The sequence below is a fragment of the Panthera uncia genome, chromosome B1 (genome assembly GCF_023721935.1).
Source record: "Panthera uncia isolate 11264 chromosome B1, Puncia_PCG_1.0, whole genome shotgun sequence".
Classification (NCBI taxonomy): domain Eukaryota; kingdom Metazoa; phylum Chordata; class Mammalia; order Carnivora; family Felidae; genus Panthera; species Panthera uncia.
Genome location: NC_064811.1, coordinates 60449407 through 60464043, shown reverse-complemented (window position 1 = coordinate 60464043; position 14637 = coordinate 60449407). Strand labels below are relative to the sequence as shown.

The 14637-nt window shown below is 39.6% G+C and overlaps 1 protein-coding gene across 1 annotated transcript in view; it reads left to right on the top strand.

Moving 5' to 3' along the window:
* The window catches only part of SCARB2 (scavenger receptor class B member 2), a 74267-nt gene that overhangs the window by 43527 nt on the left and 16103 nt on the right, over positions 1 to 14637 (top strand). Inside the window, exons 5-6 of the mRNA XM_049630670.1 lie at positions 2732 to 2823; positions 12405 to 12524. Of these exons, the coding sequence (XP_049486627.1) occupies positions 2732 to 2823; positions 12405 to 12524 (212 nt within the window). The remainder of the gene's footprint in view (positions 1 to 2731; positions 2824 to 12404; positions 12525 to 14637) is intronic.

Below are 14637 nucleotides of genomic sequence, written 5' to 3'. Positions count from 1 at the left end.
CTTAACTTAATCACATCTGCGAAGTCCTTTTGCCATGTTAGGCAACATATTCACAGGTTCTGGGGATTAGAATGTGGACGTATTTCTGTCTACCACACTGCTTTATGTGGTGGTTCTGAGGATTTCATGAGATAATTCATACTATAACTTTAGACCAGTGCCAGGAATATTATAAGTATTCGATAATTGTTAGCTCTTATTACTTTATTATTATAGAGGAACTAGCACCCATGCTATTTCCCAGATATCAAAGCTCCAACCTCACATAAAGAATTTGTAAAGTTGTATAGATTATCTGTATGTGCCCTTAAGAAGTATAACTTAGAGAGAATATATAAGTGAAGAAAGCTTTCTTGAAAGCCCCAAGTATATATTGGGGCGCCTGGGTGGCTCAGTTGGTTAATCTTCTGACTCTTGGCTTCGGCTCAGGTCACAATCTCATGGTTCGTAGGATTAAGCCATGCTATGAGTGCAGAGCCTGCTTGGGATCCTCTCTCTCCCTCTCGCTGCCCCTCCCCTGCTCATGCGTGCACATGTGCACACTCTCTCTCTCTTTCTCTCTCAAAATAAATAAACAAACTTAAAAGAAGAAAGAGACAGGGACGCCTGGGTGGCTCGGTTGGTTGAGCATCCGACTTCGGCTCAGGTCACGATCTCGCGGTTTGTGAGTTCGAGCCCCGCGTCGGGCTCTGTGCTGACAGCTCAGAGCCTGGAGCCTGCTTTGGATTCTGTGTCTCCTCCTCTCTCTGCCCCTCCCATTCTCATGCTCTGTCTCTCAATAATAAATCAACGTTAAAAAAAACTTTTTTTTTTAAAGAAAGAAATAATGGGACTATATTAATACAACTTTCTTTTGTTGCAGCTAACCTACAGTAGGGTCCTGGCCCTGGACTTATGCTTTCTTATTTTTCATTATTGACATATAATTCACTTACATATAATTCACCAGTTTCAAGTGTACAATTTTGTGGTTTTTAGTATATTCACAAGGTTGTACAACCACCACCACCACTGTCAAATTTTAGAACATTTTCATCATCCTCCCCAAAAAACCACACATTTGTTAGCAGTCACTTCCATTTCTCCCCTTCTACCAGCCTTTGGCAACCACTAATCTATACTTTCTGTCTCTATGGATTTGCCTGTGAATCTATAGAATTTTTTTTAATAGTTAAAAGGTTTGTGTCTTTTTTGTTTTTGCTTTTGTAGAGAAAAGTAAGATTATTGTTTTGTTTGAAACAAAACATAAGTAACCCCCCACACCTGCCCAACCTCTCACCTGCCCCGTGGGGTGCTGAGACTGCTGGTGCTGAGCAGGAGGCCAGGCTGGCCCAGGCTGAAGGAGAAGAGCCAGAACTCTCTGTGTGAGAGCTTCCTCAGACCCCGAGAGGAAGGGCATTTGGGAATGGAGTTTGGCTTGGTTAGGCAAAAAATAAAATTAAAAAACTGAACACACATGCCTACTATTATACAAATGGTGGCCAAGAGGTTGGAACCATTTCTGGCAATTGAACATTTCTGTAAATGGAATCATACCATATATGACCTTTGTATCTGACTTCTTCTATTTAGCATTATGTTTACAAGATTCATCTATGTTGTAGCATGTATCAGCACTTTATTCCTTTTTATGGCTGAGTAATATTCTATTATATGGATATACCACACTTTATTCATCAGTTGATGGATATTTGGGTTGTTTCTACCATGGGCTCTTATGAATAATGCTGCTCTGAACCTATGTGTACAAGTTTTTGTATGGACATTGAGATGTATATTTGGAATGGAATTCTCTTGAATATATAGGGAGGAGTGGAATTTGGGGTCATAGAATTTTGGGTTTGTGTTTAACTTTTTGAAGAACCACCAAACTACTGTCCACAGCAGCTGCATCATTTTCCATTCCCACCAAGGGCCCAAGGGCCTCGATTTCTCCACATCCTCACCAACGCTTGTCCTTTTCCTTTATTTGTTTATGTTTTAAAAAAATTTTAGCATCATCCTGGTGGGTGTGAAATAGTACTATGGCTTTGCATTTGCGGATGATGTTGAGCATCCTTTCGTGTACTTGCTGGCCATTTGAATATTTTCTTCGAAGAAATGTCTCTTCAAATCCTTTGTTCATTATTTAATCGGGCTCAAACTTTTTGAAACCATAAAGTAGTAGCATGGTTAATATGGCATTTAGTCGAACAGTCACTCTATATCTTAGTTCTGCTTCAGTGTTATGTAGCGGTTAGCCTCAACTAGGTTAGTTTTGTGAAGATTAAGTTTCTCAGTTACTGTATCAATTAGGGTTCTCCAGAAAAACAGAATCAATGGGAGAGCTCTAGCTACATCTGTAGTATCTATCTATCCAAGAGATTTATATGTATTAAGGAATTGGTTTGTGCAGTTGTGGGGCAGCAGGTGGCCAGTCTGAAACCCCTAGGACAGGCTGGCAGGCTAGAAACTCAGGCAGGAATTCTACATTGCAGAACTGAGAATTCCTTTCTGTCCAGCAAACCTCAGATTTTGTTTTTAAAACCTTCAACAGATTGCATGAGTCCACCCACATTATCGTTGGTAATCTTTTACTTAGCCAATTGATTGTAAATCTTCATCATGTACAAAATATAGCACCATCTAAATTAGCGTTTGACCAAACAACTGGGTACTGTAGCCTAGACAAGTTGACACGTAAAATTAACCACCACAATTTCTTAAAATGATCGTGTTCACTTATTTTCAGAAAAATGGGACTAATGATGGAGACTATGTTTTTCTAACGGGAGAAGATAATTACCTTGACTTTACAAAGATTGTGGAATGGAATGGAAAAACGTAAGTGTAATGATTTTTACTTTTAATTATTTTTAAAATTTGAATATACTTTTTGAATATATTTAAAGTTTGAAAATTTTAAATTTAAAAAATTTTTGCTTAAATTGCACGTCTCCTTACGCGTTATTTCAAAAGAATTTTAACACTGTCATTTTTTGGGTGTCACGCTCTATAAATATGTAAAATATCTTTTATAATTAGTATTTTAGAAATCAGGATTGGGGCAACACACTTTACAGATGAAATATTAGTGCTCTGTAGATTGATCTCAGCCGGGCATGAATTACAAGGGGCAACAAGTTTCACTTTCCTCGTGGTCATTGAATTGATGTGTAGCTGCAACACAGATACTTTAAAACCACTTTGGGGGCACAGGGAAGAGTTTCTCTTTTTAATTTAATTTATGATTGTGTACTGTTTATGTGTTTTTCTTTAAAGATAAAATACATTCGAGTTCACCATTATGGTATTTCAGAAATGTTTTTTTTTTAACATTACTAAGAAACAAGCTATTTCTAAAAAGGAGCCGAGGCAGTTTGTAGTAAAGCCACGTATAAGACAAGATGATTTCTATAAGAGGAATTAGAAACCTCAGAGAGAAGAAGAGGGTAATTCTTTAGGGACTTAGGCAAGAGGAATTCTGTTGTTGAACATTAAATTTATATCCAAGCTTCCCAGAAAAAAATGGTGTGGAATATAGGGAAACCCTCTGTACTACCTTCACAATTTTTCTGTAAATCTCAAACTATTTTTATTTTTATATATTTTTAATGTTTATTTATTTTTTAGAGAGAGAGGGAGAGAGAGCGAGCATGAGCAGGGTGGGGGTGGAGGCAGAGAGAGAGGGAGACAAAGAATCTGAACCAGGCTCCAGACTCCGAGCTGTCATCACAGAGCCTGACCTGGGGCTCAAACTCGTGAACGTTGAGCCAAAGTTGGATGCTCAACGGACTGAGATATCCAGGCACCTCTCAAACTGTTTTTAAATAAAAAGCTTGTTTAAATTTTAAAAAGTACACATATCCATGTACATAAATGTATATTTGTGCATGTGTACACACACAAACACATACACCAAAATAGATAAGATCCCTGAAAGAATATGTGAGAAACTGGGAACAGTGTTGCCCCTGGATGATCAGGCTTCTGGCCACAGGGAAATTTAGGGGTAAACAGGATATAGCTGGATTTTGTTTTAAACTCAATCTGTTGTTTTCTTCCCAATCTTTCAGTAGCAGAGTGTAATCCTTTTAAATACTTAATATAATTATTGATACAATTATAATATAATGATATGTTATTTAATATATTGGACTTTTTTTCTGGTTTATGCCTATTCTACCCTCAGATTTTATGGTTCATACTTAACAGTTTTTGCTGACAAAATTGAAAGTTGTCTATTGTCTCTTCTCCTCCCAAATAGGACGGTAATGTTACCCATTTTGTAATACATTATACCCATCTTCCATGCTGTTCTTGCCTTCAACTTGTTTCATGTTCTCTGGAAGCCAAATATAAGCAGAATGTTTATCACTTTATAGTAATTAATTAAATGTACCAATGTATTTTATTAATTTTTTTCTTTTTTCTTTCTTGTGCATTTTTATTGAAATTCTACTTAGTTGACACACAGCGGGAGATTAGTTTCAGGTGTAAAATGTAGAGATTCATCACTTCCCTATAACAACCTATATTGTGCACTCCTTAATCCCCATCATCTATTTTTTATTATTTTAAGTTTTTATTTGAATTCCAGTTAGTTAACATATAATATTGGTTCCAGGAGTGGAGTTTAGTGATTCATCACTTCCATATAATGCCCAGTGCTTGTCATGACAAGTGCCCTCTTTAATATCCATCGCCCGTCTAGCCCATCCCCCCCCACCTCCCTCCATCAACCGTCTGTTTGTTCTCTATAGTTTTTTCTTAAACATTTATTTATTATTTTTGTGAGAGAGAGAGAGAGAGAGAGAGAGAGAGAGAGCAAGCAGGGGAGGGACAGAGAGAGAGGGAGACACAGAATCTGAAGCAGGCTCCAGGCTCTGAGCTGTCAGCACAGAGCCCAACACGGGGCTCGAACTCACAATCTGTGAGATCATGACCTGAGCCAAAGTCAGATGCTTAACCAACTGAGCCACCAATGCGCCCCATGTTCTCTATAGTTAAGAGTCTCCTATGGATTGCCTCCCTCTCTCTTATTTTTTTCCCTTCTCTTATGTTCATCTGTTTTGTTCTCTTAAATTCCACATATGAGTGAAATCATGATATTTGTCTTTCTGGGACTGACTTATTTGCTTAGCATAATACACTCTACCTCCATCCATGTTGTTGCACATGGCAAGATTTCATTCTTTCTGATGGCTGAGTAATATGCCATTATATATATGTGTATACACATACACACATACACACACACACACACATCACATCACATCTTTATCCATTCATCAGTCAATGGACATTGGAGCTCTTTCCATTACTTGGCCATTGTTGGTAATGCTGTTATAAACATTGGGATGTATGTCTCCTTTCAAATTAGTATTTTTGTATCCTTTAGGTAAATATATAGTAGTGCAATTGCTGGGTCATAGGGTAGTTCTATTTTTAACTTTTTGAGGAACTTCCATATTGTTTTCCAGAGTGGCTGCACCAGTTTGCATTCCCACAAACAGTGTAAGGCGGTTCCCCTTTCCCCACATTGTCACCAACATGTGTTGTTTCCTGTGTTGTCCATTTTAGTCATTCTGACAGATGTGAGGTGGTATCTCATCATGGTTTTGATTTATATTTCCCTGATGATGAGTGATGGTGAGCATCTTTTCATGTGTCTGTTAGCTGTCTGGATCTCTTCTTTGGAAAAATGTCTGTTCATATCTTCTGCCCATTTCTTAACTGGATTATTTGCTTTATGGATGTTGAGCTTGATAAGTTCTTTATAGATTTTGGATACTAACCCTTTATCAGATAGGTCATTTGCAAAGATCTTCTCCCATTCAATGGACTGCCTTTTAGTTTTGTTGACTGTTTCCTTCACTGGGCAGAAGCTTTTTGGCATAATGAAGTCCCAATAGTTCATTTTTGCTTTTGTTTCCCTTGCCTCCAGAGACATGGCTAGCAAGAAGTTGCTGTGGCCAGTTTCAGATAGGTTGCTACCCATGTTCTTCCCCAGTATTTTGATTGTTTCCTGTCTCACACTTAGGTCTTTCATCCGTTTTGAATTTATTTTTGTGTATGATGTAGAAAGTTGTCCAGGTTCATTCTTCTGCATGTTGCTAACCAGTTTTCCCAACACCATTTGTTGAAGAGAATGTCTTTTTTCCATTGAATATTCTTTTCTGATTTGTCAAAGATTAGTTGATCATATAGTTGTGCGTCTATTTCTGGGTTTTTCTGTTCTGTTCCACTTATCTATGTGTCTGTTTTTGTGCCAGTACCATACTCTCTTGATGATTATAGCTTTGTAATAAAGCTCGAAGTCAGAATTGTGATGTCTCCAGCTTTGCTTTTCTTTTTCAAGATTGCTTTGGCTATTTGGGGTCTTTTATGGTTCCATACAAATTTTAGAATTGTTTGATCTAGTTCTGTGGAAAATGCTGCTGGTATTTTCATAGGGATTGCATTAAATGTGTAGATTGCTTTGGGTAGTATAGACATTTTAACGACATTTATTCTTCCAACCCATGAGCATGGAATGTTTTTCCATTTCTTTGTGTCATTTTCAATTTCTTTAATAAGCTTTCTATAGTTTTCCATGCACAGATCTTTTACCTCTTTGGTTAGGTTTATTCCTAGGTATCTTATGGTTTTTAGTATAATTGTAAATGGGATCAACTTCTTGATTTCTCTTTTTGTGCTGCTTCATTATTGGTGTATAGAAATGCAACAGATTTCTGTACATTGATTTTGTGTCATGTGACTGCTGAATTTCTGTATCAGTTCTAGCAGTTTTTTGGTGGAGTCTTTCAGGTTTTCTACATAGGGTATCATGTCATCTGCAAATAGTGAGAGTTTGACTTTTTCTTGCCAATTTGGATGCCTTTTGTTTCTTTTTGCTCTCTTATTTCTGAGGCTAGCACTTCCAGTACTATGTTAAATAACACTGCTGAGAGTGGACATCCCTGTCTTGTTCCTAACCTTAGAGGAAAAGCTTTCAGTTTTTCTTCATTGAGGATGGTATTAGCTATGAGTCTTTCCTACATGGCCTTTATGATGTTGAGGTATTGTTCCCTCTATCACTACTTTGCCAAAGGCTTTTTATCAAGAATAGATACTATATTTTGTCAAATGCTTTTGCTGCATCTTTTGAGAGGATCATATAGTTCTTGTCTTCTTTTATTAATGTGGTATATCATGTTGATTGATTTTTGAATATTGAATCTACCCTGCAGCCCAGGAATGAATCTCACTTGATCATGATGAATAGTTCTTTTAATGTTCAGTTGGATTCAGTTTACTAGTATCTTACTGAGAATTTTTACATCTGTGCTCATCAGGGATATTGGCCTGTAATTCTCCCTTTTAGTGGAGAATTCTCCCTTCGTCCTGGTTTTGGAATCAAGGTAATGCTGGCCTCATAGAATGAGTTTGGAAATTTTCCTTCCATTTATATTTTTTGAAACAGTTTGATTTCACTCTTTTTTAAATGTTTGGTAGAATTCCCCTGGAAAGCCATATGGCCCTGGACTTTTGTTTGTTGGGAGATTTTTTTATTTGATTCAGTTTCTTTGCTGGTGATCAATTTGTTCAGATTTTCTATTTCTTCTTGTTGTATCTTTGGTCATTTATGTGTTTATTGGAGTTTCTCCATTTTTTTCCATATTGCCCAGTTTGTTGGCATATCGTTTTTCATAATATTCTCTTATAATTGTGTTTCTATGGTGTTGGTTGTGAGGTCTCCTCCTTCATTCATGATTTTATTTATTTAGGTCCTTTCTGTTTTCTTTTTGATAAGTATGGCTAGGGGTTTATTGATTTTATTAATTCTTTGCAAGAGCCAGCTCTTAGTTTTGTTGATCTGTTCTAATGTGTTTTTTGTTTGTTTGTTTGTTTCTCTATCATTTATTTCTGCTCAAATCTTTATTATTTCCCTTCTTCTGCTGCCTTTAGGCTTTATTTGCTGTTTCTTTTCTGGCTCCTTTAAGTGTAAAGTTAGGTTGTATGTTTGAGACTTTTCTTGTTTCTTGATAGGCCTGTATTGCTATATACTTCCCTCCTATGACAGCTTTTACTACATCCCAGAGATTTTGGACTGTCATGTTTTCATTTTCATTTGCTTCCATGTATTTTAAAGTTTATTCTTTAATTTACTGGTTAACCCATTCATTCTTTTTTTGTTTTAATGTTTATTTATTCATTTTAGAAAGAAATAGAGGGAGATGCAGAGAGAAAGGGAAACAGAATCCCAAGCAGGCTCCACATTGTCAGTGCAGAGCCCAATGAGGGGCTTGAAGCCACAGACTGCAAGATCATGATCCAAGCCGAAATCAAGCACTGGACACTCAACTGACTGAGCCACCCAGTCATTCTTTAGTAGAATGTTCTTTAACCTCCATGTATTATGGTCTCTCCAAATTTTTTCTTGTGGTTGACTTCAAGTTTCATAGCCTTGTGGTCTGAAAATATGCATGGTATGATCTCAGTCTTTTTGTACTAGTTGAGGCCTGATTTGTGACCCAGTATGCAATCTATTCTGGAGAATGTTGCATGTGCACTCGAAAATAATGTGTATTCTGCTGCTTTAGGATGAAATGTTCCAAATATATCTGTTAAGTCCATCTGTTGTGTCACTCAAAGCCATTGTTTCCTTGTTGATTTTCTGCTTAGATGATCTGTCCCTGCTGTAAGTGGGGTATTAAAAATTCCCTACCATTATTGTACTGTTATCAATGAGTTTCTTTGTGTTTTTTTTTGATTGATGTATATATTTGCATATTTCCAAGTTGGGGCATAAATATTTATGATTGTTAGATCTTCTTGTTGGGTAGGCCCCTTTATTATGATATAGTGTCCTTCATTTCTTGTTACACTCTTTGGTTTAAAATCTAGTTGGTCTGATACAGGTATGGCTACTCTGGCTTTCTTTGGACATCCATTAGCATGATAACTGGTTTTTTATTCCCTCACTTTCAATCTGGAGGTGTCTTTATGTCTAAACTTGGTCTCTCGTAGGAAGCATTTAGATGGGTCTTGGTTTTTGTTTTTTGTTTTTTGTTTCTGTTTTTTTAATCCATCTGATGCCCATGTCGTTTGATTGGAGCATTTAGTCCATTTACATTCAGAGTAATTATTGATAAATAAGAATTTAGTACCATTGTGCTACCTCTAAAGTCACTGTTGCTAGAGATTTTCTCTGTTCCTTTCTAGTCTTTGTTGCTTTTGGCCTTTCTTTCCTACTCAATGAGTCCCCTTTACTATTTATTGCAGGGCTGGTTTAGTGGTCATGAACTTCTTTAGTTTTTGTTTGTCTGAGAAACTCTTTATCTGTCCTTCTATTCTGAATGACAGCCTTGCTGGATAAAGGATTCTTGGCTGCATATTTTTCCCAGTCAGCACATTGAATATATCATGCCACTCCCTTCTGGCTTGTCAAGTTTCTGTGGAGAGATCTGTTGCTAACCTTATTTGTCTTCCTTTATAGGTTAGGGATTTATTTTCCCTTACTGCTTTCAGGATTTTTTGCTCATCTCCGTATTTTGCAAATTTTACTGTGATGTGTCCTGGTGTTGGCCTGCTTTTGTTGATTTTGATGGGAGTTCTCTGTACCTTTTGGATTTGGATGTCTGTTTCCTTCCCCAAATGAGGGAACTTTTTGGCTATAATTTACTCGAATAAACCTTCTGCCCTCTTTCCCTTCTCTTCTTCTGAGACTAATATGATACAAATGTTATTATGCTTTATGGAGTCACTGAATTCCCTAAGTCTACATTTGTGATCCAATATTTTTCTTCCCCTCTATTTTTCAGCTTCATTATTTTCTATAACTTTATCCTCTATATCACTTAATCTGCTTCTTCCATCTTTGTGGTCATTACATCCAGTTGGTTTTGCATCTCAGTTATAGCATTTTTTATTTCAGCCTGACTAGTTTTTAGGTCTTATATCTCTGTGGTAAGGAACTCTCCCTGGTATCTTCTGTACTTTTCTCATACTTTTCTATACTTCTTGTTCTTTCTTTTGGGATGAATTCCTCCATCTTGGCATTTTGTCTAGGTGTCTGTCTTCTGTGTATTAGGAAAACCTGTTATGTTTCCCACTCCTGACAGTAATGTCGGTATTATTTTTTTTAATGAATTTTAAGGTCAGATTGGCTCCCATACAACACCCGGTGCTCATCCCAATAGGTGCCTTCCTCGATGCCCATCACCCACTTTCCCCTCTCTCCCACCCCCATCAATCCTCAGTTTATTCTCAGTTTTTAAGAGTCTCTTATGATTTGGCTCAAGTAATGTCTATATTAAAAAGACATTCTATTCTGCCTAGTGCCTGATGCTTCAGAAAATGTTTCTGGTGTATGTTGTGTGTGATCTGCTGTTGTGTTTTGGCAGCTCTTTCCCTCAGATCAGTCTTCTGCAGAATTTCTCCTTGCAGAATGGGGATTGTTTGGATCTTGTCCACTGTGTGGCAAGTTTTAATTAGTGTATTTTGGTCTGCTTGTCAAGAGGCTAGATCCTATATCCCCTAGACTGAAACTCTGCAGCACTCTGTGGTCAGTAGACCTGGTGGGTGCAAGGGGTTTGTGCTAGTCTCCTGGGGGAGGAGCCTACTGCTGCTCTGGCTCTCAGTGACACTTGTCCTAGTAAAACACAAAACAAAGCAAAACAAACCAAAAACATCTGCAGAGTGCAGTGGAGCAGGGCTTAGTATATGAGGCTCAAGCCTCTACTGTGGGCATTGTGCCTCTGTCTGAAGTCTGTCTGTGCTGATGGGTGCAGTGAAAAATGGCGTCAGCCAGCTCTCATCCCTGGAGAGGGGAGTTCATGCCTGCTGCTCTTCAGGAAGCCCTCACGGAAGAGCAAACAATCTCTCCCTCATTTGTCCCAGGCTTCCCTCAGATCCCTGCTTCACCCTGTCTGTGTCCCAGCCATCTGCCCACATGGCAGCACAGTGCTCCGGTGTGCCTGCTGGGTTTCAAAACTCCCAAGTTTTAGGGACCCAGAGTGGCATGGACCCACACTAATCCTCTGGGAGAGGGTCTCACTGTACTGTGGCTAGTGCCGGTTTGTCCCAGAAGGGCAGTCACTTGAAGGCATGGGGGTTGGAGTTTATGGTAAAGCGCAGCAAAAAGTCAGTGTCTCAGTTATCTGCCCTCAGCAGGCACCTCTGCTCCTCTGCTAATGAATGGGGCAGCTCAGTGGAGCCCACCGGCTCTTTTGTCCAGGAAGGGGAACTGTCTCTCCCAGTGTGACCCAGGGGGTCCTCAGAGCACACTGTCTGTTCCCGGGCCTCTGCCTTCCTTCCCCACAGGAGCACCTCTACATCCACCAGTCTCCATCCCCGGGGTGACACAGACCTCTGAAACTTCAGACTTTGGGCTCCACTGCTTATAAAATCTTGCAGTTATCAGCCCCCTCATTGTCCCCATCAATGGTCTTGGGGAAGTGTTTTTCTTGTGCAATGCCCTGCATGCTGTGTTGTCTCTCTCCCTCTCTCTCTCTCTCTCTGTCTCTCTTTCCCTCTCTTTCCCTCTCTCTCTCTCTCTCTCTCTCTCTCTCTCTCTCTCTCTGATCAGAGCTCCCTCCCCTCTGCAGCACCAGTGACTCTTTTCTCCCCCAGATCACATCTCCACACCTCCTACCTTCCACAATGTGGCCTCTTTTCTCCCTATAGTTGTGCACTTTGTTCTCTCAGTCTCAGATGGATTTCCTGGGTGTTCACAACGATTTGGTATTTATCTAGCTGTGTTTGAGGGAGGCGGCAACTATAAGGTGCTCCTACTACTCTGCCATCTTAATGCCTTCCTTAAGAGCTGAACATACCTGTCCTGAGGTCGCCTGTCAGTGAGCTAGCTCTGAACAAGGCTATTGTTCATGCTAAATTGAATCAATGTTTTAAGAAAATGGGTGTTTTAAGCCTCTGCATCAGATACTCTTTTTTGAAGGAAGGGAAGAGGATGTTTCTGGATGTTGCCTCTATCAGAACTGATTTGGGGATCAGGTGCCTACTATTCCCCCTCTTGATCCAGTCCCTAACCAGCACCCCCCTTGTTTCTGTGTATGAATAAGATACTGTGGGTAGCTGGCTCCCAATTAAGGCTTGAAAAGTCCTGACCATCTGAAAAAAACTCTCAAGTCAAATTTGATCATCTTGGGGCACCTGGGTGGCTCAGTCAGTTAAGTGCTGGACTTTGGCTCAGGTCATGATCTCACAGTTCATGGGGTCAAGCCCCGCGTCGAACTCTATGCTGACAGCTCTGAACCTGGAGCCTACTTCAGATTCTGTGTCTCCCTCTCTCTCTGCCCCTTCTCAGCTCATTCTCTCTCTCTCTCTCTCTCTCTCTCTCTCTCCCTCTCAAAAATAAATAAACATTAAAAAAATGTAAAAATTTGGTCATCTTGACCCTTTCTTGTGCGTATCAATTCCAGGTCACTTGACTGGTGGACAACGGACAAGTGCAATATGATTAATGGAACAGACGGAGATTCTTTTCACCCGTTAATAAACAAAGATGAAATTCTTTATGTCTTCCCATCTGAGTTTTGCAGGTAAGGACTTTATAAATAGGTTATTTGACTACAAAACCCCTCAAAATGTGAGGAATATATGCAGCTACCCTTAACAGGCATGGCCATTTGTGCTTAATCAGTGATAAATGCTGATGGCATATTGAGAGACAGTGTGGTATAGTGGTTCACAGGCTCCAGAGCCTGACTGCATTGGCTCGTTTGAATACCAGCTCCAACACTTACAGCTCAGTGACCTTGGGAAAGTTATTCAACCACTCTGTGCCTCACTTTCCTCATTGGTAAAATAAGGATAGCTGTCTACCTTAGGAGTTGTTATATGAGGACAAATGAGTTACAGTTAGTAGAGCACTTAGCCCAGGGCATGTCAGAGAGTAAACAATGTTAAGTGATGGCTCTGAGTTATTATGATATGCTCTGTCAAGCACGAAACTTGACCTGGTCTTCTTCCAGTCAACAGATAACCTCTGTATAGAAGATAAATAAATCAAACTGCTGTCCCTATTTCAGAGTTTATAGGTATTAGCTATCACCTTCCCTTAGATCATTCCTGCTCTCACTTGCCCCGTAAGCTCTCTCTCTCTCTCTCTCCACCTGGTCCTTCATGATTATGGCTCCTATTTGGGAAGAAGGCATCCTGCTCTCCACCCTGATTCCCATTCCCCCCATCACCATTGCCCTTTCTCCGCCCTTCACCCTCAAACTACCCAAATGAATGTCTGACTCATATAGTCTCCATATCCTCCCCACTCACCCAAGCCAGGCTTTTATGAAACTTCTCAAATTCCCAAGTGACCTAGCTGCATTTGATGCTGTTGATTCAATATTATCAAGAATTGCTGTTCTGGTGGTGTTTCATAGCTTACATAATTGCACCACCTACCCAGCCAGACCTGCCAGAAATATTGTCGATACTATAAATCTCCTTCCTCTCCTGCATAGAATCTGCTACCAGGTGCTGGGATGCCTTCTCAGAAATAGCTCTTGTATTGGCCCCCACCTGTCCGTCCCTGCTGCCTGTGCCATGGTTCACACCCTTCCAGCTCTCCCACAGAAATACCACAGCCCCCCTCTAGCTGGCTGCCCTTGTCCATACATATTTGTGGGAGGACTGAAGGAACAGAAAATGCATTTGAATGCAGTGAGTGAAATAAGACAAACTGGAAAGGTAGTAGGAGGCTCGTTAAAAGATTTGGCACAGAGGAAACACATTCTTATCTGGCATAACCACTTTTGAAGGGCCATTTGGTAATTATTAGTAAAGCCAAAGACATGCAAACTCCATGGTGCTTCACTGTTCTCCTACATAAGCTCGCTGGCCTGAAGAACCCTTGTATAGACGTGTAAGGAGGCATACGCAGAAAAGTCCATTGCATCACACTCTTAGTAGTGAAAAATTGGAAGCAATCTAAGTCTCTATAAAAAGAATATAAACAAATTGTGTATTCATATGATGTAATATCATGTAAGATTTAAAATGTAAGAATCAGACTGTAATATTATAAATCTCAATAATGAGATATTATATCAATATTATAAATCTCAATGATGTTGAATGAAAAAGCAAATTACAGGAAAAGAACACGGTGTACTGTGTATAGAACACATAAAAGTAGCAGACGATGCCACATGTTGTTTATGAATGTGCACGTTTGTGAAAGGATGAACACCGGCAAGGGAGGGATAAACCCCAAGTTCAGGACAGTGGCTACCTCTGGGGATGCAGAGGACTGGAATCAGGAGGACTGGAATCAGGAGTGTTATACAGACGGCTGCAGTTATAGCCATAATATGTTTTTTATTTACCTGGCTAGTATTTGTTGTAAAAGGTATTTATTATAATACTTTCTCTATTTTTCCGTTTGCCTAAAATATTTTATTTAGGAAATGCTATAGGGGTGGGATGTGACTGGGAGGCAGCTCCCATGTTGTCCCAAACCCTGCGAGACATATCCCACCTCTGGTTCAAAGATGAAAAAGCCAGACCCAGAAAGCAATTCCTTTGGGCTTCAGATGAAGGACCACTTGAGACAGTGTCTGTGAGAGTGCTCTGTCACTCAGGCGCTATGCAAATACAAGGGTGGTTAGTATTATGTGCGATCACTGACGCTCAGTAAGGACTCACGACAAAATT